The sequence below is a fragment of the Grampus griseus genome (assembly GCF_964374135.1).
Source record: "Grampus griseus genome assembly, chromosome: 7".
Taxonomy (NCBI): domain Eukaryota; kingdom Metazoa; phylum Chordata; class Mammalia; order Artiodactyla; family Delphinidae; genus Grampus; species Grampus griseus.
The window spans coordinates 18,781,026-18,808,867 of record NC_139001.1 but is presented as its reverse complement, the minus strand read 5'-3'; the positions used below and the strand labels follow the sequence as shown (position 1 = coordinate 18,808,867).

The window sequence follows — 27,842 nt, the reverse complement described above, 5'->3', positions numbered from 1 at the left end:
CCCATCGCCCGGCTCCCCAGACTGCGCGCAGAGCCGCCTCTCGGCACCTGCGGGACCTCTGGGCGCCAGCAGGGGGCGTTGCCAGGTTTCCCCTGGGAAAGTCCATCTCCCAGGCCTCTCTAGAAACTGTGAGGCGGTGGGGCTTGAGATATACGCCCGCTCATCAAGGCCCAGGGCACCGGAGGAGCCTCCCAAGGGGCGCTTCCCGGGGGCTTCTGGGGGAGACCTCTCTCCTCGGCCCCCAGATAGAAACCAAAGAGCCAGTATCTAGGCCTCGGGATGCGGGGCTCCTCAGAACTGCTGGCCATGGGGTGGGTGGGTGCATTTAGTATCAATAAAAATATTTAAATCAATAGGACTGGGCCCATAGTTTGGAGGAGGGCTGCCATGGGGACAGGCTCTGAAAGGAGTGAGTAAAGGGAGATGGTTTTGATAGAACTAGCCTCTCAGGGGTCATCACCCTGGTTCCCTATCTTCCCCCTACCGGACTGGGCTCTTCTGGCAACGAAGAGTACCAAATCTCTCCCTTGGCATTCTCCTTGTTCTGTCTAGTACACATCTAGGGCTTGAATCTGCAGGCTGGGGGAGAACTAGGATGCCTCTTTAAAGGAGCAGACTGAGAGGGTCTAGAGAAAGAAGGTCAGAACCTCCGGTGGTGTACTCAGTTCTCACTACAGCCCTTGTCCTAGTTCTGGGGCGGGGGTGTGGGGACACCTTTATCTGTCTTTCTGTTTCTGTGGCCCCTGGGGAATTCGAGGGTAGACTTTTAGGGCCACCCAAACTCATAGGATTAAAGCACTTTATAAACTGCAGAATGTGATGAAAATGTTATTAGTAACATCAGCTTTTGTTACCATCAAAACTAACTTCACCTCCATTAACATTGAAAAGACTGCCCAGAATGGCATTTCCAATCACGCTTAGAGGGAGATGAAGCGAAGTTGTCCCAAAGTTTCTCTTGGCATCCAATCACATTTCCTTCTTTCTGATTCCTCTCAGAAAGCTGATGGTGAGGGTAAAGGAACAGAAGAAGGATTTGGGGTTCTGGGTTCGCCAGAACTGGGCCTCAGGCCTCCATCTCACTCCAGAGAGAATGAGAGAGGGTGTAGCCCAATGGCTGGGATTCAGAGCCCCCAATTTTCCCACAGTCCAAATACTGCAGTGGGGAATGACTCTCCCATCAAGGTATGCAGGGCGAAGCATGAGCATTAGATTCAGACACTCTGGGTTGGAAACTAGCGCTGCTGCTCACAAGTTTACAGTATAGGCCATGTTAGCCTCGGTTTCTTTACCTATGCAATGGGAATATCATTCTGTTTCAGTTATCCCTTGCTGCATAACAAACAACCCCAAAGTAACTACTTCTCATGATCCTTTAGGTCAGGAATTTGTCAGGACTCAGCTGCATGTTTCTGCTCCTTATGAGAGAACTATTGGCTCTGGACATTCACTTGGCTAATTCTGCTGGTGGTTCGGCTGGGCTGGACAGTCCAAGATGCTTCACTCATATACCTCTAGTGCCCCAGAGCTTCTCCAGTGGCCTCCTCTCCATGTAACTAGCTTGGGCTTCCTTATGACATGGTGGCCTCAGTGTAGTCAGACATCTTACATAAGGCTGGCTTTCAAAATAGACTGTACCAAACTTGAAGGCAGAAACTGAAAGTCTCTTCTTAAAGTCCAGGCTTAGAAGTTACCCAGCATCACTGTCACTCCTTTTTGGTTGACACAAGTCACAGAACCAGCCGAAAGTCAAGGGAAGGGGAAACACACTCCACCTCTCAAAGGGACAGTGGCAAAGAATTGACAACCATCATAATCTATCCACATCCTCATAGAATTGTGGGAAGGATTTTTTGAGATATGCAAAGCACTTAGCATCTGACAATAATTTATGACAAATTTGTGTTTAATAAATGGTAGTTACTGTGAGAAAGGGGATAGAGAGCTGATGCTTTTGCAGGCGTTGGGCAGGCCCTGATTGCAAATGAAGATACCCAACTCAAACTAGCTTAGGCCAAAGGGAATTAATGAATGGATCTTACACCTGGGAAGTCCAGGGGTAAGTCTGAATTTAGGCACCGCTGAACCCAGGGGCCCAAATGATTGATGTCATTGAATACTCTCTTTCTCTCTCTCTCCCCCCTTTCCCTCTCTTTCTCTCCCCCATCTTCTTCCCTAAACCCCCACCCCCATGTCTATTGTTTCCGTTTGTCTCTGTCTCTCTTTTCACACTGCCCTTATGCTCTCCTGCTGCAGAGAGACTTCCTTTATATGGTAGCCGTATGTCTACATTCTTAGTGCTGCTAATCCAAAAAGTAATGGCTTTCCCAACAGAAGCCCTAAGGAAGCTGGGATCAGGTCAGCTGGGGTCGCTTGCCTATCCCTGAACTAACAACAATGTCGAGGAAAATGTACCACCATGACTGGGATTGGCAGCCCCCCTAGGACCACAGGGAATGGGGGCACAGGGAGGGCACATTACTTCAAATGAAACAGAGGGAAGGGGAACTCGTCCTGGATGTGACAGACCCTAACCATGGCTTCCAGTGCATCTTCCCTGCCCTGGCAATGGCCCCGGATCCACCTGTATGACCTAGCCTGGTTCAGCCCTCAAAGATCACACTGGGGCTCCAGAGTGGAGCCTGTATGGAGAAGGGGTGTAAGGCTTCAGGGAGAAGGAATGGGCATCTGGGTTTTCTTCCTTCCTTCCTCCTTCCCTTCCTCCCTTCCTCCCCCTTCCTCCCTTCCTTCCTTCCTCCCTTCCTTCCTTCCTCCCCCTCCTCCCTTCCTCCCCTTCCTCCCCTTCCTCCCTTCCTCTCTTCCTTCCCCTTCCTCCCTTCCTCCCCCTCCTCCCTTCCCTCCCTTCCTCCCTTCCTTCCTTCCTCCCTTCCTTCCCCTTCCTTCCTTCCTCCCTTCCTTCCCCTTCCTCCCTTCCTTCCTTCCTCCCCTCCTTCCTCTTCCTTCCTCCTTCCTTCCCTTCCTCCCTTCCTCCCCCTCCTCCCTTCCTCCCTTCCCTCCCTTCCTCCCTTCCTTCCTTCCTCCCTTCCTTCCTATCTTCCTTCCCCTTCCTCCCTTCCTTCCCTTTCCTCCCTTCCTCTCCCTCCTCCCTTCCCCCTTCCTCCCTCCCTTCCTTCCTACCTTCCTTCCCCTTCCTCCCTTCCTCCTCCCTCCCTTCCTCCCCCTCCTCCCTTCCCCCTTCCTCCCTTCCTCCCTTCCTTCCTTCCTATCTACCTTCCCCTTCCTCCCTTCCTTCCTTCCTTCCCTTTCCTCCCTTCCTTCCCCTTCCTTCCCCTTCCTCCCTTCCTCCCCCTTCCTCCCCCTTCCTCCCTTCCTCCCCTCCTCCCCTCCTCCCTTCCTCCCCCTTCCTCCCTTCCTTCCCCTTCCTCCCTTCCTCCCCCTCCTCCCTTCCTCCCTTCCCTCCCTTCCTCCCTTCCTTCCTTCCTCCCTTCCTTCCTATCTTCCTTCCCCTTCCTCCCTTCCTTCCCTTTCCTCCCTTCCTCTCCCTCCTCCCTTCCCCCTTCCTCCCTCCCTTCCTTCCTACCTTCCTTCCCCTTCCTCCCTTCCTCCTCCCTCCCTTCCTCCCCCTCCTCCCTTCCCCCTTCCTCCCTTCCTCCCTTCCTTCCTTCCTATCTACCTTCCCCTTCCTCCCTTCCTTCCTTCCTTCCCTTTCCTCCCTTCCTTCCCCTTCCTTCCCCTTCCTCCCTTCCTCCCCCTTCCTCCCCCTTCCTCCCTTCCTCCCCTCCTCCCCTCCTCCCTTCCTTCCCCTTCTTCCCTTCCTTCCCTTCCTTCCTTCCTCCCTTCCTTCCCCTTCTTCCCTTCCTTCCCCTTCCTCCCTTCCTTCCCCTTCTTCCCTTCCTTCCCCTTCCTCCCTTCCTTCCTTCCTCCCTTCCTCCCTCTTCCTCCCTTCCTCCCACTCCTCCCTTCCTCCCCCTCCTCCCTTCCTTCCTTCCTTCCTTCCTTCCTCCCTTCCTTCCTTCCTCCCTTCCTTCCTTCCTCCTTTCCTTCCCCTTCCTCCTCTTCCTCCCCCTCCTCCCTTCCTCCCTTCCTCCCCCTCCTCCCTCCCTTCCTTCCTTCCTTCCTTCCTTCCTTCCTTCCTCCCTTCCTTCCTTCTTCCCTCCCTTCCTTCCTCCTTTCCTTCCCCTTCCTCCTCTTCCTCCCCCTCCTCCCCTCCTCCCCGTCCTTCCTTCCTTCCTTCCTTCCTTCTTCCTCCTTTCCTTCCCCTTCCTCCTCTTCCTCCCCCTTCCTCCCTTCCTCCCCTTCCTCCTCTTCCTCCCCCTTCCTCCCTTCCTCCCCCTCCTCCCTTCCTCCCCCTCCTCCCTTCCTTCCTTCCTCCCCTTCCTCCTCTTCCTCCCCCTCCTCCCCTCCTCCCCGTCCTTCCTTCCTTCCTTCCTTCCTTCCTTCCTTCTTCCTCCTTTCCTTCCCCTTCCTCCTCTTCCTCCCCCTTCCTCCCTTCCTCCCCCTCCTCCCTTCCTCCCCCTCCTCCCTTCCTCCCCCTCCTCCCTTCCTTCCTTCCTCCCCTTCCTCCTCTTCCTCCCCCTCCTCCCTTCCTCCCCGTCCTTCCTTCCTTCCTTCCTTCTTCCTCCTGGCTCCCTCTAGTCAAATACCTGGGCTTCAGGGAAGTGTCATGGAGAATTTGGACTCAGAGTCTCTTGAACCTTGGCTAACTTACCAAGGGAGGGAGTGGAACCAGTATTGTGGGCCACATGGTGGAAAAATGAAGCGCTGTAAGGATAGGGTTTTTATTCAAAGCTCTGCCTTCGCCAGCGCTCCCTGGCTGTGTACAATACTTACTGTTTTTTAAAAGTCTGCTGCACTTTTCTCAGAGGCCACCAGAGGGCGCACAGAGCCCAGCTTCCCTAATAACAGGGTTCACAGATAGGACCTGCAGGACATCTGGGGGAACTCAGAGAGCTGTGGGCAGGAGAGGGTAGGATGGAAAGGAAGTAAGGAGGCCCACGGAGAGCTCGGGTCAAGCTGCTAGGGTTCCAGACTGTCTGAGACCTCTGGGCTGACCCAGATTTAGGGCTGGGATGCCTGCCTCTGTCTCTACTGCCAGGTTCCGTGGCGGGGGGCGGGGGGGTGGGTAGTGGTGGTGGTGATATGGGGTGTGTGATGCTGGATATCTTCCTCCATGATGCTAGAGAGGGAAACAGAGGCAGTGGCAGAGACTGACACCACCCCAAGCAGGTTAAAAGGAATTCAGTGGAAGTAGCATGATACAGTGCAAAAAGCCTAGTTTGCTAGCTTGACCTGGGTCAAGTCAGTTAACCTCTCTGAGCCTCAGTTTCCCCAGAATGAAATGAGGTTCCTGATAGCACATTGTGAGAGTGCTTGCAGTCGTTAAACTGGCACTCACATGTTAGCATCCATCTTCTGTGACCAGTAGAGACTGGGAACTCCAGCAAGAGTCTGGGAACTGCCTTCTATGAAAGGTGAGAGTGATGGCCCAGGAGGCACCATTTTAACAATTATCCTGGTCCTCTTTAAGCTCAGAGATGGCTCTGCCCTTTTGCACTGCTGCCCGGGAGGGGGGCTGGAAGCAGAGCTCAGAAATGCCCCATCACCTCAACCCCCCCTTGCTCACCCAGCTGCTCAGCCCCAGGCACAGTCTGAGCCATCGAGGTCCCCCGCTGGCTGAGTGGTGGGGGAATGTGGAACTGGGGAGATGGGGGAAGAGCACAGAGGCACTCCAGATGTGTGCATGACCACATCAGGAACAGTTGGAACACAGGCAGATGGGTGGGGAGGCCGGCAGGAAGGCCCAGGATCAGCCTGAGGCCGAGGGCTCAGGAAGCATTTCCGCTTCCTTTCAATGACCTAACATACAGGAGTTTGGGAGACTGGAGCCGCCCTTACCTTGCTGAGGGGCCATGGTCCCTGAGGCCTGGACAATAGGACAAAGAGCTCCCTTATCAGTCTGGGGCTCCTTCCGTCTCTTCCTCACGAAGATAACCTTCTCTGGCAGGGCATCAGGACTGAGGCCGGGCTGGGCTCGGCTGGGGCAGTGAGGGTCCCACCTGTTCTCACCCTGGCACCTCCCTAGCCCTCCCTTCCCTGCAACCTCCTACAGAGCCACCACAGCTGGAACCATTCTCCGCGCTGCCTTTCATCCCTGGTGCTCCCCCCCAACCAGTGGCCCCTGTAATTGTGGTCTCAGGCGGTGGCTGCAGGGGCTGGGGCCAGAGCCCAGGGCGGGGCCAGGGCAGGGCCTGGGGGCTGCTGATAGGGGCTTGCCCATGGCATGTGTCCTCTGGCGCTGGGGATCCTGCTGTAGACACTCTGGGCTTCATCTTCACACATGCCAAGGCCGTGTGCCTACCTGTGCCCTCACCTCCCTGGGCTGAGGTGAAGCACTCCAGACGGGCACTCCCGGACCCTCGAGACATCAGGCCTGTACCATGCCTGAGTGCAAGCAAGGCTTGGGTATTGTTTACTTCCTGGAGTTTTCAAAGAAAGGGTCTTCTCCCTCTCCCTTACACTTCTGTATTTCATGAACAGCGGAGGGTAGGGGAGCAAAAAACCATCCTCAGCCCATGAAGGCCAGAGGAAAAAGAAATCAGCCACCCAGCCAGGTCAGTAGCATTTCCCAGGTGTGGGCCTCAAGAAAATCACTTGGGGCCTTGGTTAGAAATGCAGACCCCTGGGTCTTGCCCCTGGAAAGGCTGAGTCAGCTGCACGGGCCCAGAATCAGAATTTGCCTCAATGGCCTACCCTAGGGGATATTTACATCCGATGCATCACGTGTGGGAAATGCGGAGCAGTAGATGCAGATTAAGGAGGTCTGCAACCTGAATTATGAACTCATTCCCTTATCACATGGGGCCTGTTCCTAATCCTTTCTGGGCCTCAGTTTCCCCAACAGCCAATGGGAATTTGACTCCCAAGCCTGGCTTGTCCCTGCTGGTGCCCTCTGCCACTCTGGGCTCATGCCTCCTTCCCGGGTTGAAAGTGGTCCTGCCCTGCCCCTCCCCATACCCTTCCCAAACTCTAGATCCAAGCCGTCCCTGTCCCTGCAGCATGGTGGGGGAGAGTGGGGAGGGGAGGGGGTGGCTGGGGTCAAACAAGGCTCTGGCTGACGCAGACTGCTTCCTGCCCCCCCGGCTGTTTTCCTGCTGTCCAGCCAGACTGCTCCCCCCACTGCCCCACCCTCACCCCCAGCAGCCTCAAGCCCTTAATTCCCGACAGCTGCAGTGGCTGCCAGCAGAGATGGGGGAAAGGAGGGGGAGTATGCCGTCAGCCTGCTGTTGCTCAGGCCGCCCCCATCACCTGACAGTCTGGGGACAAGGAAGGCCCCACCCTTCTCCTTCAACTGCCCAGGGATGGGCAATCCCGGGAATGGGCCCCTTTTGTCTCAGAGCCCAGAGGCTCTGGTAGTTTATCCTTAAACCAGGAGGGGCTCTCTTCAGAGAGAGGGGACAGTGAGGTTGGGAGGGAGGTGTATGTGTAGAGTGGGAGGTTTGTGCCCATTTTACAGAGGAGGATGTCAAGGCCACAGTGGGAGTAGGTTTCACTATCAGGGCCCAGGTTAGAACCAGAAACAGAAGCTGGAGCCTCTGTCCCCAACCCTCTGGCTCTCAGACCCTTACCTGAGTGTAGTACACTCATCCCATATTGAGGTGAGCCCAGTGTTCAGCTGGGGTGTGAAGGCAGAAAGGGATCCCAGAGAGGAGTGGGCCTGAGCCAGGAGGCTGGTGTTGGGGAGCTCTCAGAGGACCAAGCTGGCAGGGCCAAGGTAAGACCTGGAGCATCTGTAGGCAGGGCCCAGGCGAGCAGTACGTAATGCTGGGGCCGCTGCTGCTGTGCTCTCACTGGGTTTGGTTCCAGCTCTTCCATTAACTTGCTGTGAGAACTTGAGTAAGTCATGACCCTCTCTGAGCTTCAGTATTTTCTTGTGAAATAAAAGGGGACATAATAAGATGACCTTGAAACACACTTTTAGGATTAAAAGGCTCTCTAATCCCTCCTCCTAGGGTGTGCCACCCCGGGGTGCTCTGCTCCCAGACAAGCATTCACTGGTGTCCCAGTAACTTTACCTTCATTGGCTCACTGACTAGATGAGGTTGGGCCTCATTAACCGCATTTCACAGAGGCAGCGGGTGGCTCAGTGTCCAGGAGGCACCTGTTGTAGGTCACACAGCGAACAAGAGCAAGATCTAGAGGCTGCCAAACCCCTTTGTAGGATCCCACACCTGCCTCGGCAGCCAAGCCTGGGAAGTCCCTCCTGAGGTGGGGGAGGCGAGCAGAGGGCCAGCCCCTCCCTCCAGACCCTGCAGGTGTGTATACTGGGGGGTAATGGCTCCCCAGCAGCTGCGGCTCAGCCAGGCGCACACACCTCGCAGTAACACGCACCTTCCCACACAAACCAGCGAGCCGGCTCACTGGCACCGCCCTGTGCCTGATCGCACAGACCCCAACACCTCTCCTCGCCCCCGCCCTCCCCACCGCTGCTCCCGCCCCGAATCCTGAGCGGACACAGTGGCCTCGGGACGAGTACACGCCTCTACCCGCCCCCCCTCGCCCCGTCGTCATGACGTCACGTGGGGTAGAGCCCTGAGACACACTGCGGGGGGGCGGGGAGGGAGGCGGCGGAGCTCCCCGAGCCGGGACAGTCACTCACTCACTGAGCGGTGGGGCCGGGCACAGACAGCGCCGCCCCCCCACCCCCGCCCGCCTCGCACGCCCTCGGAAGCGCAGGCTCACCGCGCTGTGCTGGGGGGGCTTCCCGGCACCCCAGCCTCTCGTCCCTCGCCCGCAGCACCTCCGGGCCCCCCCTTACCCTCGAGAGGCACCGGGAGTTGTTTCAGGGGGCCCTCGGGAAATTCCCCGAACCCCTGTGCCAGGAGGTGCCCGTGAGCCCGCCCGCCCCCACCCCCCCCGAGGGCGGTGCCCGGGGGCGCTGCCCCATGGAGCGGGGAGGCGGGCACCGTCTGCTCCCGGAGCCGTGACCCGAGTTGGAGCTGTGTGTCGCAGCCGCCCCGACCCCCGCGGATCATGCGCCGTCGCCCCTGGCTCGCCGGTCCCACCGGGCTGTGAGCCCCCCATTCCTGGCCCATCACGGCCCGCGCGCGATGGGCAGCACCCACCCTTGCCCCTGGCTGCGGCTCCGACCTCGGCCCCAGCCGCGGCCCGCGCTCTGCGCGCTCCTCTTCTTCCTACTGCTGCTGGCTGCCGCCTTGCCCAGGTGAGCCCTCACCTTATGCCCCGCCCTCCTGGAGAGCTGGGACCCTCAGCCACAGGGGCGTCTGAGCTCCTGCTGGGGCAGGGGACCCTGGAAGGAGGGAGGGACGGTGTCGCGGGAAAGTGCTGGTGACCAACGAAAGAGTACTCTCACAGGAGAGGGTTGAACTGGTGACAGAATAAGGGCAGTCCAGGGAGACAGGGCAGTGCCCAGGAGAGTGAGGGCTGCTAGAAGGGGAGGTGTGTGTTTAGGGGGAAGCAAGTGCCAACCTGGAGTCCCTGCTGTGCTGGGGGAATGCACCCCCCACCCCAGGAGTAAAACTCAAACTGCCCTGCTCCACCTTGCAGATCACCCCCAGGTGGGGACAGGGGTTGGGGGCCAAATGAGGGTAGCCCAGGTGGGGTCAGTGACAGATTGCAGCTAGAAGGGTTCTCAGTGTGTGTGTGTGTGTGTGTGTGTGTGTGTGTGTGTGTGTGTGTGTGTGTGTGTACGTGTGTGTGTCTGTTCGTCTGTCTGTGGTCGAGTGAGCCCAGCAAGCTGTGTTGTAAACAGCAGTCTGTGTGTGCACACGTGTGTGAATGCGAGGGCTCATGGATCAATGTATGTTAAGATGAACATGTGTGTGTACTTGTGAGTGTCTGTGTCTATGTGTATAACTATGTCTGATGAAGTGTACGTGTGGGTAAGTGTTCCTGCGTCTGTGTGTCTACCTCATTGTGTGCGGAAGTGTGCCTGCATGAATGTGACTGTCTGAAACATGCCGTTTGGGAGTGGTCTCCTGGAGAACACTGCATGTGAGAGCATCTATGCCTGGGGATGTACTTATGAAATACTGTGTGTGCAGGCATACCGGACGTGTGTGCATTTGCACGTAATCTGTGTGGGTGTGCAGCTAGGTGGGTCGTGTTGGAGGGGATGTTGGTGAGAAGGTCGAGGAAAGGAGAATGTTTAGGGGTATACTGATGGGCTCAGCCTTCAAAAGCAGGGGTGGGAACAGAGGAATTATGGCCTTTGGGACAGAGTGTGTATAGTTAGGTGGGGCCCTCCCAGCCCCCGAAAACACTCACCCACCCCCACCCCCACCCCACATGCCTGCAGGTCTTCACCCAATGATATTCTGGGCCTCCGCCTCCCCCAGGAGCCCGTGCTCAACGCCAACACAGTGTGCCTGACATTGCCAGGCCTAAGCAAGCGGCAGATGGAGGTGTGTGTGCGCCACCCTGACGTGGCCGCCTCGGCCATCCAGGGCATCCAGATCGCCATCCATGAGTGCCAGCACCAGTTCCGGGACCAGCGCTGGAACTGCTCTAGTCTTGAGACTCGAAACAAGATCCCCTATGAGAGTCCCATCTTCAGCAGAGGTAGCTGCCCTTCACCCTTGACCTTCTGCCCACCCCACTCAGCACTTCCACTCTGGAACCTATCTGCCAGCCGTCCCCTAACCCACTCCCTCAAGCCGGCAACCTCCCCAGGTGCTCATCTGCCAGCCGTGCCGCTCTCCTGCCTCTTTCTGCTCTGGGAAAGTCCATGAGGGTCAGACTAATGGGGTAGATGTGGCTCCAGGCTGGGCTGTGTGGGGTGAGGGCAGCAGGTTTCACGCCTGAGAATTGAACTCCTGGGTTATCTGCCCTGAGACTGACGCTGCATATCTCAGGCCCAGGAAATATCCGTATCTGTTGCCTGCCTCAATTTACCCTCTACCTAGTAAACACCATGTAGAATGGAAGCCTGGGATAAAGTACCCAGAATCAACATGAAGAGGGGTCAGGGACTTTTGTTAAATGGTGTAGTTGAGGGAAGCCTGGGCAGGTAAAACTGTACTTCTGCAGAAGCTCTTCCCAGTGGGGTTACACCACCAGCCTCTGTGTCATCCTTGCCACCCCTGAAAATCCTCTCTAAATCAGAGGCAATGGGTGTGTGCCTGCCTCCTGCCCAGCAGGCCTGACGGCCCTGGCAATTCCTCTTCCCCTCACAGCTCAGAGAAGCTGCAGCCCACTATCTGTCCCCCTCCCTGGACTTCTGGGTGACCCAGGGTCTACCCTCACAATCCCTTGAGTGGCTTGGGCTGGAGGTGACAGAAGGTTTTGTCACTCATTTCCACTCACACCCACCTCCTGCCCTGGTATCTTAGACTTTGACTCAGGTCTTTTGGGAAAGGTGGGGGTCCTGTCTCCTGGATGGGCCTAGCTGGGTATCTCTCTCTCCCCTCAGCTGCTTGAGTGGGACAGTGTGGGGACCTGGCTCCTTGCGACTTGTACAATTCTCAGGTGACAGTAGAGGAGGAGGGGTACCCCTGTACCCTGTGGCCTTGGGGCCCAGAGGCTTCTGGGAGAGTCAGACTCTAATGTACCCGAACTTCAGAAAGAACTCAGAGTCAGGGGCCTTTCCCTTTCCACCAGGACCCCTCCTTGCATCCCCGGAGCCCCCAAGTCAGGGGCCACGCCAGCCTCCCCCAGCCCAGCCCAGCCCCGCCCCCGGCCGCCCGCCCCGCCCCCGCGCGCCCAGGGCGCTGTTTCTCCCCGGCCGAGCCCAGCCCGACGCGTGTGGCGGCATGCAGCCGCGAACTAATCCCCGCGGGCATCGGCAGACGGCTCCCGGCCCCAGCCGCGTGCCTCTCAAAAAGGGCGCCCCCCTCCCCAGGCTGGCGCTCCCGCCCCTGAGCCCCTGAGTCCCTGAGCCCCTCCAGCCGTCTGCCTAGAGAGGCTCCCCGCGACCCCCGCCGGTCGGCCGGCCCAACTCAGGTCCGGCGCCCCGCCCCGGCCGCCCCCGCTGCCCTCTCCCTCGCGGACACGAAGTGACAGGCCACGGCATCTCTCCTGACCCGGCCGGGCCGGGCCAGCGCTCGCCGCCGCCGCCGCGCGCCCGAGCCCACTCGCTCCCCGAAGTCCGGTTCTCTTTCCAGCGCTCGGGCCCGAGCTTGTTCCAGGTTCTGCTCACTGGGGGCTCGGGCAGGCATTGAGGTTCTCACCCCTGCCACTTCGGGTGAGGCGAGGCTAGCTCTTCATCCCTCTTCCCGGCCTCGGTGTCCCCTCTTTCCACTCTGGTCCTCCTGTCCCCTCTAGACTCTCAGGAGTCCCTATTGCTTCGCCCGGGTGAGGCCTGTTCGGGCTGGTGGAGGACACGGGGGGCTTTGAAGCTTCAGGGCGAGTTCCGAGAGGTGGAACCCCGCGGGGCTGGCGCGGTGCCAGATGCTCCCGGGTTCACCTGCAGTTTAATAAGCGGGAGGTGAGCTGGGGGGACGGGTGTGGGGAGAGGTGAGGTGTGGATGCGGGAGACTTGCCACGGCTAGCCGGCGCGGGGCGGCGCCCAGCGACGGGAGGGGATGGGACAGTGGGTCCTAGGCTCCCGCAGGGAGGCTGGCCTCCTTCCTTTGGCCTCGGAACACCGTCCTACCTCTGTGGTTTCTGCCCCCCACCCCCCACATTGCAACACCTCATTTCTACCTCTCATTCCTCGGAGGGGACTCTGGGCTTCTGGAAAGAAATTTCCGCTCCCTCCACCTCCCACCTCCAGGGGCCACCATTGCCGTGTCTCCCTCACTCAACACTTGTGGGATCATTTTTTTGGTCCATCTTGGCCCATCACCTCAAGGACTAGCTAAATTTGAATCCCATGGGGCCCATCTTGGTGGTAACCAGCCCCTGGACTGGATCCTTCCCCCAGTCTCCCTTATTTTCAAGCCACAGATTGTCCATCATGGGGTCAGGTGACCCCAGTTTCCCCCACGTGGACTATCAGGATGCCCACCCCCCTTCTGACCCAAGCTGCCAGTGGGGTTCTCTTAAAGGTGCACTCTGCCATGTTTAAAATTCAGAGACTGCTAGAAGGAGGTGGTCCCCCAGGTCTTCCATCTGAATGCTGTTACTGTCATCTAATTGTCCTGACACCTTCCCTGAGATGGGCTGGGCTGAAGGGATGGAGTTCTGACGTAAGAGGGAGACGGAAGTATTCTTGAGCACCTAGAGTGGGTGCCTGGGAAGCAGGACATACAATAGGGCTTTACCCAACCAAGGAGAGGGATGTGAGGGTGCTGGGCCCTGGGAGTTGGGGCACAGAGAGAGGGGCCTCTAGCGGGGCTAGAAACAGTCCTAAATAAGCTGTGAGAGGACCCCCCAGCCCAGGCACAGCTATGACCTAAGTGCCGAGGGCAGTGGTATCCCCAGCTTTCTGTTCTGAGGATCCACAGGGTTGGTGCCTCGATGGGTGAGATGCTGGACAAACAACGGCTACAGGGGAGCTCTTCATTGTGAGGACTAGAGAACCCCTCCATCTCTTACTCAGGATGCGGGGATCAGAGGGACATTTGGGGAAGGGGCTACTTTGGGCTGGGCTTGGGCACTGGAGTGAGAGGGGATGAGAGGACAGGGAGAGGCTTGGTGGAGGGGAGTGAGTAGGTTCACACAGCAGGCACTGGAGCACTCATGAAGTTTGGGTACTGCCCTCTCTAAGGCCCAGGCCCATTGAGAATGGATGGAAAGAGGGGGTTGCGGCTCTGCAGTAAGCCAGGCTCCCAGCCCAGGGGAACCCAACAATTTGAGTCCATCCTCTGCTCTCCAAGGCCCTGGCTCTTTCATCTCCCACCTCCCTTTTACATTTATCCTCAGGGAGTCTTTGTTTTATGCCTAGGTCTCCAGGCTTGGGGTATGTGGTGGTACTCAGATGGGGGGAGACTGAGGCACAGGCAATTCTATCCCAGGATTACTTAAGGTCCTATTATTCTCGTGGCACCCAATAAATTAGCCAAAACATATTAAGTACTTGCTGTGTGCTTGGCACAGTTCTAAAGCACTTTATCTGTACTTTAGTATCCTCAAACAATCCCCGTGCAGTAGGTCCTATCATTATCTTCATTTCCAAATGAAGCTAAGAGAGGTTGGTTAACTTGCCATTAGTCACACAGCTTGTATGTGAGCTGTAGAGCCAGGACTCAAATGCAGGCCAGCTGTCTTTAGAGAATGCCCTCAACCCCCTGCGTACTGCCTCCCAAGCTACAAGGCCACCATGATTTCCTCCCGTGTGCCCAGAGGTGAACTGGTGCAATGGAGGAGTAATCCAAGAAATGGAACTGATATGCACGCGCGCACACAACACACACACAAACACCTACCCGTGTTTGTGCAAACATGTGGCTACATTCAGTGTCACCCCTAAGTGTTCCCACGTGCACACAACCCTCTCTCTCTCCCCAGCCCAGGCACATGAGCACGCACAGATTATTTGTGCACAGATTATTTGCACGGACGGAATGGAGACCAGACCTCTCCCCTCTCCTCCCTCTTTGACTTGAATGGGCAGGGCTCAAGCTTCTCTATCCCCTCCTAGCTCCCACTGGCTCGGGAATCCTCTCTCTTCCACACTTCCCTGCCCTCCAAACCTCCTCCCCCAGCCCCTTCCTGGCCGTTGGCTTCTTCCTGTAGCAGCAGCTGACTCCACTTAGATGCTGGCAGTCCCTGTCCCAGATCAAAGGCAGGGCGGCTAATTGTGCGTCTTAAGGAGCCCCCCACCCCCAGTGCTCCGGGCAGCCCAGCTGGCCAAGGCCCCTCCCCTCTCCCTCTCCAGCTGGCCAGATGGCACAGTGCCTGCATCTGCCCCAGACAGTCGGGGCCAGGACTGAAACTGGGGCCCTGAATAGGAGCGGGGGGCAGACCCAATGGGCTGGACTTCTCTGAGGCCTGAACGCTTGGATCAGAGGATGACCACACAAGCCCTGCCCAGTCACTCCTTCAGTGGCTGTGACAGCTGCCAGAGGCCATTAGGATGGTGTCTTTAGCTGCCTGGGGTAGGTAGGGGTGTTCTCTGTAGGCTGTGGGCTTTCTCCAGATTCCTCTAGGCCTGCCCTTGAATGTAACAGAGCCTGGAAAATGGTGTTTGGGTTGGCCCAGCACATTCCCTTGGACCAGCATCTTGCTCTTTCCTGGTGCCATGCATAGACAGGGCCATAGGACTGGGAAGTGGGCTACCTGGGTTTCTTACTCAGCAGCTTGTCTTCCCCAGAGCCAATGTCCTTCAGCAGAAGGTGGCCAGGCCTGCTGGGAGAGCTGGGGCTGTGTCCAGCTCCATAACTCCTGCAGCCTCGGGCATCTCTCCTGGTTGGCTCTCTGGGATCAGTGAGGCCTCCAAGTCCTCCCAGTCTTTGGAACTGATGTAGAAGGACCCAATTTTGTTTTGTTTTGTTTTTCTGAATCTCTGGCCTCTACCAAGCCATCAGCCTCCAGATGGGTTCTGGGCTCCCCCACAGGTGTCTATGGCACAGGTGGATTCTTCTCCTAGTGTGGGAGCTGTTATGACCCTTAGTTTCTCCCACTGCTTGAACTCTCTCAGGTTCAGAGGCTGGTCAGTAACCAGTACCAGAACCTGCCCCTCGCCGGTCCTTTCTCAGATGCAGAATAAGGAAGAAGCAGCTTGCAGGTCCCAGAGCCCTACCCTTCTCCGCAAGTAGGCCTCCCCCTGCCACAGGCCCAGAGGATGGCTCAGGCTTGGGAACACCAAGGAGGAAAGCAGTGTAGACAAGTCCTGGACTCCTGAGAGTGGCTCATCAGGGAGTCTTTGCACCCCTAAGCATCTCAGGAAGGCATCTACCTTAGCTAACCGTTCCTTCTCAGTGTTCAACACCGCTATGTGATTAACCCTGAGCAGGCGGTGGGCTCACCTCCAGCATCCTTCAAACAACCTCTTCAGCTGACCTCGACCGACCACAAGCTGGTCGGTGGCTGGTGGCTGGGCGATGCCCTTTTCTGAGGAGAACTTCTAGGATGTCCAGACAGGCAAAGGGGAAGTTCTGCTGGCTCTTTTGTTTGCCTCTCGCACGTGGCCATCAGACAGTGTTCTTTGATGGGCCTAAGCGGGTGGCTGCAGGCAGGAGATCTTGGGGCCGGGAACTTTAGGACACCTTCTCCTCTTACTTACCCTTCTGCCCATTAACATCTCCTGGGGCCCTGAATTCCATCACTGGTAATATTTTTTAGGTTAAAATTTGCCTTCTTTCTGCAGGCTTATCTTAAAATTGCAGATATCACATGAGAGGTAGTAGCTTAAGTCCCTGATGGTTAAAAAAAAAAATTAATGTTTACTAGATACTTTCTGTCCAGCAGGAGAGATGTAGTCTCAATTCTGAACTTGCTAAGGGTGAAGCAAGGGAAAGGAGTTCAAAACGGAGGGCTGTGGGAGAGACCTCTCCCATTCCATTGTGTGCAGAACTTCCGGTGTGATTTCTGCCCCTCTTTGAATCTATGCCCTTGTACCAGATTCTCCCCCAACACTGGGCCTCTACTTCCTCTCAGTATGGTGAGAAGGTTGGGCAGGGAGGGCAGAGGGATGGGATGTGGAGGCTCCTCAAAGGCTGTTTCCTGTGTCTCTCTGCGCAGGTTTCCGAGAGAGTGCCTTCGCCTACGCCATCTCGGCAGCTGGCGTGGTGCACGCGGTATCCAACGCCTGCGCCCTGGGCAAGCTGAGGGCCTGTGGCTGCGACGCGTCTCGGCGCGGGGACGAGGAGGCCTTCCGTCGGAAGTTGCACCGCCTGCAGCTGGAGGCGCTGCAGCGCGGTAAGGGCCTGAGCCACGGAGTTCCCGAGCACCCTGCCCTGCCTTCTGCCAGCCCAGGCCTGCAGGACTCCTGGGAGTGGGGCGGCTGCAGCCCCGACGTGGGTTTCGGAGAGCGCTTCTCTAAAGACTTTCTGGACTCCCGGGAGCCTCACAGAGACATCCATGCGCGCATGAGGCTCCACAACAACCGAGTGGGGCGGCAGGTGAGAACCCCATCCCTCTGGGCCTGCTCCAGACCCCTCTGCCTAGGGCCCCTCCCCTCCCCCAGGCTTCTGTCTCCTCTGGGGACCACACCACTCTCCCTAATTCAGCAACTTTCTCATTGCCCCCTCCTAATTCAGTCATCAGATGTGTTTTGGATAACTACTGTGTGCCAGGCGCTGGACTAGGCCTGGGGATATGGGGATAAAACAACCCCTGCCCTGGGATAGCTCCCCTTCCACTGAGCAGCCTGCTTCTCCCATCTCCTGCTGTGAGTAGTGGGGAGAGCTCTGGGCTGCAGTCAGGACCTCAGAGTCTAGGCCCAGCTTTGCAAGTCTGTCTCTCCCCCTGTAAAATGAGAAGGTTGAACTGCATCATCCATAAGGCTCCCCAGCACAAATGTTCCATGATTCGGTGCTTTCCTATGCTGGGACCCCCCTCCTCTCCCAGGCTTTCTGTGCAGAAAGAGGGATTCCTGCAAAGGGAGATCCCTAGGGGCCACTGTGGTACTGTGTTATGTTGTCATCCTCCTTTCTCCCCCCCACCCCCCAATGTTCATACTACCTCAAAGGTCATTTATTTAAGAGAGAGAGAGAAGAAGAAGAAGGAGAGGGAGAGGGAGAGGAAGAAGAAGAGGAGGAGGAGAGGAAGGAAGGAAGGAAGGGAGGGAGGGAGGGAGGAAAGAAAGGAAGGGGAAGTAATAATATCCTGCATTTAATTTATTGAGCGCTTACTCTGTGTTAGGCACTGCCTGGAGCATTTTACTACATCCTATTTCACCCTTACACCTACCCATGAGGGTTCTATTATTAGCCTCATGTTCAGATATGGAAAGTGAGGCACAGATAGACTAAGAAGCTTGACGAAGGTGATGCAACAAGTGAGAAAGTGGCAGAGGCAGGATTCATCCCCAGGCAGTTGAGCCCTGAGCCCTTTTGTTCTATAGTGTAGTCTACACTAAGTTGCCTCTCTGGGCCTCAGCATCCTCTTTTCCTGGCTCTTCCACCCCGTCCCTTCTCTTGGCCCTGCCCAGCCTGCTCAGGCCTTGTTTCTGGCTTCCCCTCACTCTAGCTGGCACTTTCTCCATCTCACTCCCCTTTCTCCTGGCTTCTCAGCCCAGGCCAGTTCACCTTCTTCTTCCACAAAGACTGGAGCTGATTCAGCTCTTCCATCATGACCGAGAGGTGATGTAAACTGAGGCATACCCACCCTCAGGTCACGTCCAGTTCCCACCCAGTCCTGTCCGGTCCGTGCAGCTCTTTTCCCAAGCTTTGATACTATCCTAGCCCACACCAGCAGTGCCTCCTCCTCCTTGTTAAACTGGTTAATTAATGGCTGCTGCCTGTGGGAAGCAGATGTTCTGGAGCTGTTGGCCAGGGGAGGCACTGGGCTGCTTTCCACGTGGTGCTGACACCACAGGCTGCACATACAAGCTGCAGAGCCCTTTAAGACTTGGAGGAACGGGGTCCCTCTCTTATGGCCCTACTGCCCAGGTTTGGGGGACCCAGATCATTTTTTGGATGGGGGGCAGCGGGGGGAGGAGGATGTGGCCAGTTTCCTCTGGGGTCTCTGGTGAGGATGATGTGAAGGCGCTCTTTGGGAGGAGGTTCAGGAGAGCAGACTGAGAGTTGGGCAGGGGTGGGGTAGGTTGTATTCCTGTAACTAGCTCCCTTGGACGCCTGGGAAACTCTCTCCGCTTTCATTGCCCTGGGGGTCTGGCTCTTTGGGTTCCCTTTGGTTCTGTGCTCAGGTAGGGCCGTTGGTCCCTGTTGGTGCTCGCTGTTTCCCAGGAGGAATGGTGGCTCTCAGCACTGGGCAGAATCAGCACCAACCAGTAGAATGGGAGAATGGGAGGGGGCGGGGGGGAGGGGGAGGAGGGGGTGTCTCCCCAGCCCCTGGCCCCTCTCCTTAGGCTCCCCGAAAAGTGCTGCAGGGCCCAGAGGAGTTAAGGTGCTTTTTCAGCCTCCCCACAGCCTCCGCTCACTGCCTGGAGTGAGGCCAGAGGCTTTGGGGCTGGGATGTAGTGGGGCCAGCACACCCCGGCTCCTGGTCCTGAGGGTTGGAAGGAGAGGGAATTTCCCTGAGGATCTGGGGTCCCCCCTCAGGAAGCAAGAGCCTAGAGCCCCAAGGGCCCCCCTGCAGCTGCTGGGAAAGGCGGGGGGTGGGGGGAGAGGAGGGGAAGCAGGAAGGAGGGAATTCCTCCAGGGTCTGGCCGGGTGGGAGGTGGATGCGAGAGCAGCAGAAAGGTAGGCAGAACTCTTCTCCTGGCCGCCTGGTTTAGGAGCTGTGCTACCCACCCACCCACTTGGGGCCTCAGCTTTTGCCTCCGTTCAATGGGGGTTGGTTTCCAGAGCCTCTGAGAGCCTCGAGGGCCGGTGTCTGCGACGGGAGGAGGCCAGTGGGGCTGGCCGCGGGCGTCACCCCTCCCCGTGCCTCCCTCTGCAGGCGGTGATGGAGAATATGCGGCGGAAGTGCAAGTGCCACGGCACGTCAGGCAGCTGCCAGCTCAAGACGTGCTGGCAGGTGACGCCGGAGTTCCGCGCTGTAGGGGCACTGCTACGTAGCCGCTTCCACCGCGCCACGCTCATCCGGCCGCACAACCGCAACGGCGGCCAGCTGGAGCCGGGCCCCGCGGGGCCACCCTCGCCAGCCCCGGACATTCCGGGGCCTCGGCGCCGCGCCAGCACCGCCGACCTGGTCTACTTCGAGAAGTCGCCCGACTTCTGCGAGCGCGAGCCGCGCCTGGACTCGGCGGGCACCGTGGGCCGCCTGTGCAACAAGAGCAGCGTGGGCCCGGACGGCTGCGGCAGCATGTGCTGCGGCCGCGGCCACAACATCCTACGCCAGACGCGCAGCGAGCGCTGTCACTGCCGCTTCCACTGGTGCTGCTTCGTGGTCTGCGAGGAGTGCCGCATCACCGAGTGGGTCAGCGTGTGCAAGTGAGCCGACGGCTCGCCTCCCTGTGCCTGGTCCACTGCGGCTTGCGATGTTGTCTGGGCAGCGTCGCCTTGGTTCCTGGGAGTGGAGGATGGACCACAAAATCTTACAGGAACCTCCCAGCTCTGAGGTCGTCAAGACTGCAATCACAGGACAGTTCAGGCCCGCTCAGACCCCCTGCTCACTTCTGTGGCCTCCAGGACCGGTTTGCCTCCCGGGTCTCTGACCCAAGCTCAGACAGTTCCGTTGGGCTGGCGGTTGCCCCACACTCTAGGGCAGTGTCAGCCAGGCATCCTCTGGGCCTGCCTCCTTTTATCTCTTCACCCCTACCCCTGGAGGGGGAGGGAATGAATGGAAGCTGATGGGGAGGGGGAGGAGGATTAAAAAGAAGAAATAGACATCACTGAGCTGAAGTGATTCTGCGGAGGCCTCAGACACCCTCCCCCACTGGCCTCTGTCCCTCATCATTTAACAAATATTTATTTTTGCACTCTTTGTGGCCTGGCACTCTGTGGGGGACGAGAGGTGCTGGGGATACAGATGTGAATGCCAGATACAAGGCCTGCTCTCTTGGAGTTTACATTCGGGCTGGGGAAGATGAACAGTAAACAAGAAAACACACAAACAAGGTCATTTCAGACAATGCTATGTGCTGTGAAGAAAATAAAGCAAAGTGCTTGATGTAGAGTGATTTGTGGGGAGTGGGGCCCCTCTAGATAAAGCTACTGGTTGGGGAAGACCTCATGCTGAGACTACATGAGGAGGAGAGCCATGCACAAATTGAGGGTAAGGGCTTTTCAGGCAGAGGCCATGTGAATGCAAAAGCTCTGAGGACAGAAAGATCTCAGGAGGAGCAGCAAAGAGGCCAGTGTGGTTGGAGTGAAGAAATCAAGGGACAGATTAACAGCCGAGGAGCTGCTGGAGGGGGGTGGGGGATGGGGAATGGTCACATTATGCATCCTTCCAGGCCAAGGTAAGGGATTTTATGTAAGAGGAATGGAAACCTTCAGAGGGTCTTAGGCAGGCAAATGTCATGGTCTGATTCCCACACTGCTTGCTGTCTGGGGAACTGAAAGGCAGGGGACAAGTTGACAGCAGGCGGCCAGTTAGGAGACTACAGCCATCTTCCAAACCAGAGATGAGGCCTGGGCTAGATGGAGGCAGTGGGGAAGTTGGCAAGGAGCTGGATCAGGAGCCCTGGATGCCAGAGCTCCAGCTGTCCACCTTGTGCCTGAGCCCTCTGCCACAAGCCAGGACGAGTGTCGGCCAGTAGCACCCGTCGGCAGGTACTCTGAGAGGAGTAATCCTGGGCAAGACCCAGCCCAACCCAGCCAGCCCAGCGCCCCAGGGAGCAGGTGGGGCTAGGAGGTGCGGCCTGGAGAAGGGTGGCAGGGGAGGGCCAGGAGACTCGCTGTCTGGATTCTGGTCTCTTTGAGTCCAGGCAGGGGAGGCGGGGTATGTAAGTAAGGCTGGGGGTGGGGGATATCCTTCCTGGGTCTCTTGTGCCCCCAGATCCCCGGCTCAGGATGTCCCTTGGCAGGTCAACCAGCCCCTCCTCCATACCCCCATAAGAACGCTGCTAAGCTGGCGGCCTGGGTCCAGCATTGCACTCTCCTTGGCTCTCAGATCTGATGTTTTTCTGGAACAGACCCTCAAGGAGGAGGCAGTGGAGAGGGAGGTGGGGTCAAGTTCTCGGGGAAAGAACCCTTCACCAACTTCATCCGGGCCTCCTGCTGCTCACAATGGAGAGTCCTGTGCCTGCCTCAGTTCACCCCAGAGTGGCACCCTTCTCGATGAACCAACCAAGGATGAAGTCTTGTTCCTTTTCCCAGTTGCCAGCCTACCTGCATCTCCATACTTCCCTGGCCCTGACCCATGTCTCCCTACCCCTGGGTAGGGCTGAGAAGGAAAGGAGGCTCTCATGGTGATGCACGCCTGCAGGCCCACCACCTGGGAGACTTGCCCTCATGCGCTTGCCCTCAGCTCCCTTCCCTCCAACTCCTGCATCCCAGCAGCTCTCAGACATGACTAAGGCAGCAGGACATTTCACATGCTCAGTTCTGCTGCCTCTGGAGAGGACAGGGTTTCTCTCCCCATCCCCCTAAAGACAGTACCACAGGCAGGCGGCTGAGAGTCCCCCAGGAGGAGGGGTGGGCAGGAGCAGCCAGACACACCTGCTTCATTCCTTTCCTCTTGTTCACCCAGGAGAAAGCTTTGGGGGCTGGGTTCGCTGCCTCCTCCCTCCCTCCCATTCAGGGTAGGAGGGAAGGGAGGGGCAATGAAGGCCTGGGGGGGTACTCTCACCCCCTGCCCAGCCCCCAGCAGTGTCCACTACAGCGTTAGCTGTGGTTTCAGCCTCCTCTGCCTTCCAGGCTTTAAGAGGACAGAGTTGGGGGAGGAGAGACTGAAGATGAGAGACGCAGGATGAGGGCTGGGATAATGAGGTAGGAGCTGTAACACTGCAGGGCGTGCTGCCTCTAGAGGGAGGGGTGGGCTATGGGGTGGGACAGGGGACTGGACACCAGGCTGTGGGGGACATATCCCAGTCAAGTCAAATCATGGTGATCTGATACATGCTAGCTTTACCTGTAAAGGGAGAGAGGAAAAGTTGGAGAAGGAACAAATAGGGTGTTGCCCACCCCCATCCTTTCTCTGGGCCTGAAGCTGACTAGAGTCTGGACCAAAGCTGAACCCCACATTTGAAAAGGGGTGTATGGGATTTGGTTGACCCTAAAGGGAGATATGGAGGTGATAAGTGGTGGGAAAATGGGGCCCAAGAGGCCCTGGGTTTATGCACTCTGGCTACGAGTGAGGCAGAAATCAATGTGCTGGTTGGAAATAGGGGAAATGGGCTGAAATAAAGTGGGACGGTGGAAGTAAATAGGAGGAAGAACTTGCCAAGAGCTAGGAGAGGACCAAGGTTCAGATTTGGAAAGAAGAAGAGAGGGTGGACCAGACTTCACTCAGAGGGGGAGGAAGCCATCCCCACCCCCAACACCTTTCACCTTGAGGGACATTGGGCCAACTCCTTGCAGGAGGAAAAAATAGCATGGAGCCTGGATGGTCCCAAAGGGAAGAAGGGAGGGAAGTAAGAGAGAATGAGGTGGTGGATAGATCAGCAGGCAGTGGTGGGTTAAAGGTCAGGGAGAGGCAGCCAGACTGGGGTGGGGATCACAACCCAGGCATCCTGCTTTTTTGTCGCCCAAGGTCCCAGGGTCAGAAAAAAGAGGGAGAGGCAAAGGTAGAGGCCTCGGCAGCTGTAGGAGGGCCAGGTGGGTGAGAAATGAGGTCAGGGGCATCCCGGCCCTCCCTCGCCTTCCTCCGAATTAATGCGCCCCCAGCTAGCCCCCGGCAGGGGGCCTTCCACGTTGGAGCTTGGCCAGGCCCTAGTCGCGGCCTCCCTCCACCCCTCCCACCCCCCCTTCTCATGTGGTTGCCGGCAGCTGCCTGCGGTCGCCCCAACTCCTGCGCTCAAGGCACGGGGACTTTCCAACAGGGGAAAAAATGACTTAATGAGAGTGGGAGCCGGGGCGGGAGGGACAGGTCCCTGTAATCACCGCTCTGCTGTGGGGCCTACGCGCCTCCGGGCCCTTCCCTGGCTTCCTGCTGCCAGCGCCCCCCTCGGGCTCTGCGGGGGGAGGGGGACGGGCTGGCGCAGGGGATCCCTTTTCAAGTTCCAGGCTCTTTGGGGGCTCCGGCTGCCTTTGTTCCCTAGGCTTGCCCTGCGTGGAAACTGAGACGCCCCGTGGTCCCTCTCTGGACTTTGTCCTTGAAGTTGGGGAGTGGCAGTCCTTCCCAGGAGCCACGGTCCTCTGCTGGTGGATTAGAGGGGTGCGGGATCGTGGAGAGCCCTTTGCCACTTCGCGGCTGCGCACTTCCAAATGCCTCCGGTTGCTGTGGCAACCAGGGCAGTTGAGGTGTGTCCGCAGGGCTGGGAGGCGCCCACCCCACCCCCCTTTTCTCGCAGCCCTCCGGGCCAGGCCGGGCCGCTGCGGTGCGCGGGGGTGGGGGTGTGCCGTTACCATGGCAAGGGTGCGCTAGGAGGGCACATTCTTCCCCAGGGTGGGAGCGCCCCGGGGATACGAGAAGGGGGGTGATGGGGGCAGCAGAAAGGGGAGGCTAGAGGGTCAGAACGAGGGAGGAGTCTCGGACAAGACGCTCCAGGGCTTCTGGGGTTGGGATGGGGAGTTTGGAATCTGCCCTCGCCACCCCCAGATCTCCGGAGATGTCCCGGTCCTCCCCCCTCACTCTCGCTGGGGTTCAAGCCCCTAAACCCCGTTTCTGAGGAAGGGATCCGAACTGCCGACCCCGAAGGTCTTTTGGCTTCCTCCGAGGTCTGGTTCGCCGAGCTAAGTGTCCATCCCCTCCCCCCGCAAGCGGAGCTGCATCCCAGACTGCGACCCGAAGCCCTGCAATTAAGCCCCTCGCCCTCCCCTGCGCCGCCCGCGGGTCCTCTGCCCGGCAGGGCCTGCACCGCCAATTACAGCATGCGCGCAGCAGCTGATTACTCCGGAGTCCAGGAAGCGGCCGGGGTGGGGACCTCAGCAGGTCCAGGCGGCGGGGTCCCTGGGGTAGTCCCCGGCCAGGGGTCCTTCACTGGAGCTTCGGGCTGCGGCCCTCTAGCCCAAAGTCTCCGCTCCAGACAAGACGGGGAGGAGGGTCTACTCGGTGCTCAGTCCTGCGCTGCCTCAGTTCCTCCCTCCTCGAATGCACACTGCACCCAGGGCAGAAAGAGCGCAGGGAGGATGTGTGTGTGTGTGTGTGTGTGTGTGTGTGTGTGTACGCAAGAGTTCAAAGTCCTCAAGGCCAGGTCTCTTTCCTGCCGCAGACGATCGCGTGGGTCTCTCCTGGCCCAATGTCCCGCCCGGTGGACCCGGCTCTGTTGTGCTGAGCTAGCCCCAGGGCGGCTGACAACCGGTATCGCACTTTTCTGGGAATCGGAAAACGGCGCCCCCGCTGGGCAAGAGGCTCCCGCATTTCTACCCCACAATGCAAGGCAGTCCGGGAGCCTGCGGGGCAGCGACGTCGGGTATTCTGCCACCACCTTTGCCCCCTGCCATCCCTTCTTCCCTCTCCCCTCGCCCACCGGTCTGCAGTGGCTAGGGTAGAGCTCAAGTCTCCCGTGGTCCAGCTGCCCACATCTGGCCGGCAGCTGGGACCCGCCCCCTTCGCACTGCTGTGGACCCAGCGCCCTCTGTTGGTGCGGAGCCGCGGCGCACCAGTTTTCCGGCCTGGATCTCCAGCTGCCGCCGCCGGTCTGGGGTATCGCTCCAGTTCCAAGGATTTGGGGTTCCACCCATTTGACGCCCCTTGCCGTTGGGTACACCCCACCCTCTGCCTCACGTCGCTCCCAAATCCGACTTTTTGGGCCCTTTGCTCTTTGCCGGCCGCGGCCTCTCTGACTCTCTTTCCTCGGTCTTTGCGTGCTCAAAACCTTGTCCGGCGACCTAACTGTCCCCCAACCTCCCATCCTCTCTAGTCGTCCAGGCTTCGAGGGCAAGTACTGAGGTGCGATCTCTTGGAGCCCAATGTGAAAGTCCGCAAATAGGAACACGATTACATAAATCGCCGCCCATCTGTTCAATAGGATTCCTCGCAGTGCCCTTAAAAATGAGGTGGTTTGAAGTATATTTAGGGACTGAGACTGAGTGTTTGCTCTTTATGGGGGGGGGGCGTGTGTGTGCAAGGTACAAAATAGCACAGGGAAGGATCCCTCCTTTATCGCAACAAAAATTATAGATGTCATTTGCATTTTTAAAGTCTAAAGTAGGCAGTAAAACGCTAACAGAAATCATTTTTTGGATGATGGAATTATAGGTGGTTTAAAATTTGTCTCTATTTTATCTACATTTTTCGTTTATCTATAATGAACATGTAATACTTCGGCACAATAAAAATTCCATATCCAGAATATTTTTGCCCAAAATGTGAGAATCGAATTACATCATTAGAATTCATTAAATTTTAAAAAGAACCCTTTTAAAAGTAGGAATTAGGGAGACCTCCTGACAAGAGCTAATATGATTATGTCATTGGGATTTTCTCTTTAAAATCATAAAACTTTGTAGGGAAAGCAGGCTTCCAACCTCTGAACTTCAGGACCTAGGGAACTGAGAAGTTGTTAGAGGGTCCTCAAATCCACATGCACCTCCAGTACTGTTGCGAGTGGAACTGCTGATTTATTGTACTGCGTGTGTATAAAGATGCTGTCATGATTAACAATATAGAAAATAATTTTAATACCTTTTTCTCAGTCTTGATCCTCTTTGGTCTCTTTGCAGCACTACACTTCATTAAATGTCCTCCCCTTAGACATATTCAATCCTTTAGTCCACATGTTTGATGTTGCCCTGCCTAGTTCTCTCATTCTCCACTGCCTCAGGGATTCCATTAACTCTTTCCTTCTCTTTTTTCTTTTTATTTGGTGTAACAGAAAAGTTACAATAGTACAAAGAACTTTCCCCTTCCCTGAACTTGAGAATAAATGACCTACACAATGCCTCATCACCCCTAATACTTTAATGTATATACTTCAGTGTATATTCTCCTACATAACCTAATACAATGCTCACAATCAGGAAATTAACATTGATACATTAATACTGTCTAACTCCCAGACCTTACTGAACTTTCATCAATTGGCCTAATGATGAAAAGATCCAGTCCAGAATTATTCATTGCATTTAGTTGTCATGTCTTTCCAGTCTCCTTCAGTCTGAGACAGTTCCCAAGATTTCCTTTACTTTTATGACCAGGATGATTTAGAAGGTTACAGACCTATTACATTGTAGAATGTCCCTCAACTTGGGTTTGTCTGTTGTTTCCTCATGATTAGATTCAGGCTATACAACTTTATGCAGCAATATTACAGATGTGAGTGTTTCACTCATTGCTTCATTATTTATTCTGATGCTTAGAATTTCCCAGACTCGGCCAGCTGCCGGGCTGGCTTCTGTCACCACAATTCTTTGAGTACTTCCTTACTTTCTGGCACAACAAGATGTTCAGCGCTCATCTTGTACTTTCTCTGCTCAAGTCCTGTAATCAGCCATTTCTCCAAGGGACTTTGTTTCTTTTAGTAGAGAATGGTATTTAGAAATCAAGATCTGGGTGCCAGGTGTGCTCATTGTTCTTGGGATATCACTGCTTCCGGGCCTTTTATGGAGAATGCTAGGAAATTTGTGTATGATTAAACACACATTATCTATCTATCTATCATTTATCAAAGCATGTAGAAAACCATGTGTTCACACAATGCCTTCAATTCCCATCCAACACTATAGGATTTATTCTAATTTTCTCCCTTTTTATTTGTGTAACTTCCTTCTCCCTTCTTGTTGGAGTAATCCCTTTGTAAGTAACATGTTCCTGACTGCTGCTGCCGCCCCCTCCACTCACCTTGCAGACATCCTCTTCTCGCATCTTGGCCTTGATAACCTATGACAGCCTGATGTCCACTCTGCCCCCACATGGATGCTTCCCTTTGTTAGCCCCACATCATGGCTTTTCAGCCAGAAAAACTAGTTCAGAAAGGCGGGCAGGCAGGAAGGCTGGAAACAATTTTACTCTCTTGAGGCTTAGAAATACTTCTCAATCTTTCCTATTCAGTAAATGCCAGAGGATCTTCCTGTTGAAAACTCTGGAGGCACTGGACTCCTTTATTTCTCTGACGCCTCACATCCAACCCATCAGCAGATCTTGCTGGTTCTCCTTCAGTTTATATCTAGAGTTTGGTCACATGTCATCTCCTCCGTCATTGCCATCACAGTGCAAGAGACCATAGTCTCTTGCCTTGAATGACTGCAATTATCTCCTAGTTGATCTCCCTGCTTCTGCCCTTACAAACTACCAGTATACTCTATACACAGCAACCAGAGTGATCCTTTTGAAGTATTAATCATGGAGCGCACCTCCTCTGCTCAAAATTGTCCAAACTCTTCCTATTTCACTCAGAACAAGAGCCAAAGTACTTATAACGACAGGGC

At 56.5% G+C, this 27,842-nt stretch overlaps 1 protein-coding gene across 1 annotated transcript; it reads left to right on the top strand.

Annotated features, from left to right (window-relative positions):
• Positions 1 to 9,068: 9,068 nt before the first annotated feature.
• Positions 9,069 to 19,863, top strand: WNT10A (Wnt family member 10A; the record flags this gene model as incomplete). Its single annotated transcript, XM_082658868.1, has 4 exons — positions 9,069 to 9,181; positions 10,277 to 10,539; positions 16,543 to 16,922; positions 19,366 to 19,863. The coding sequence occupies 4 exons, from the start codon at positions 9,069 to 9,071 to the stop codon at positions 19,861 to 19,863; spliced, it is 1,254 nt and encodes a 417-aa protein (XP_082514994.1).
• Between the last annotated feature and the right edge of the window lie 7,979 nt (positions 19,864 to 27,842).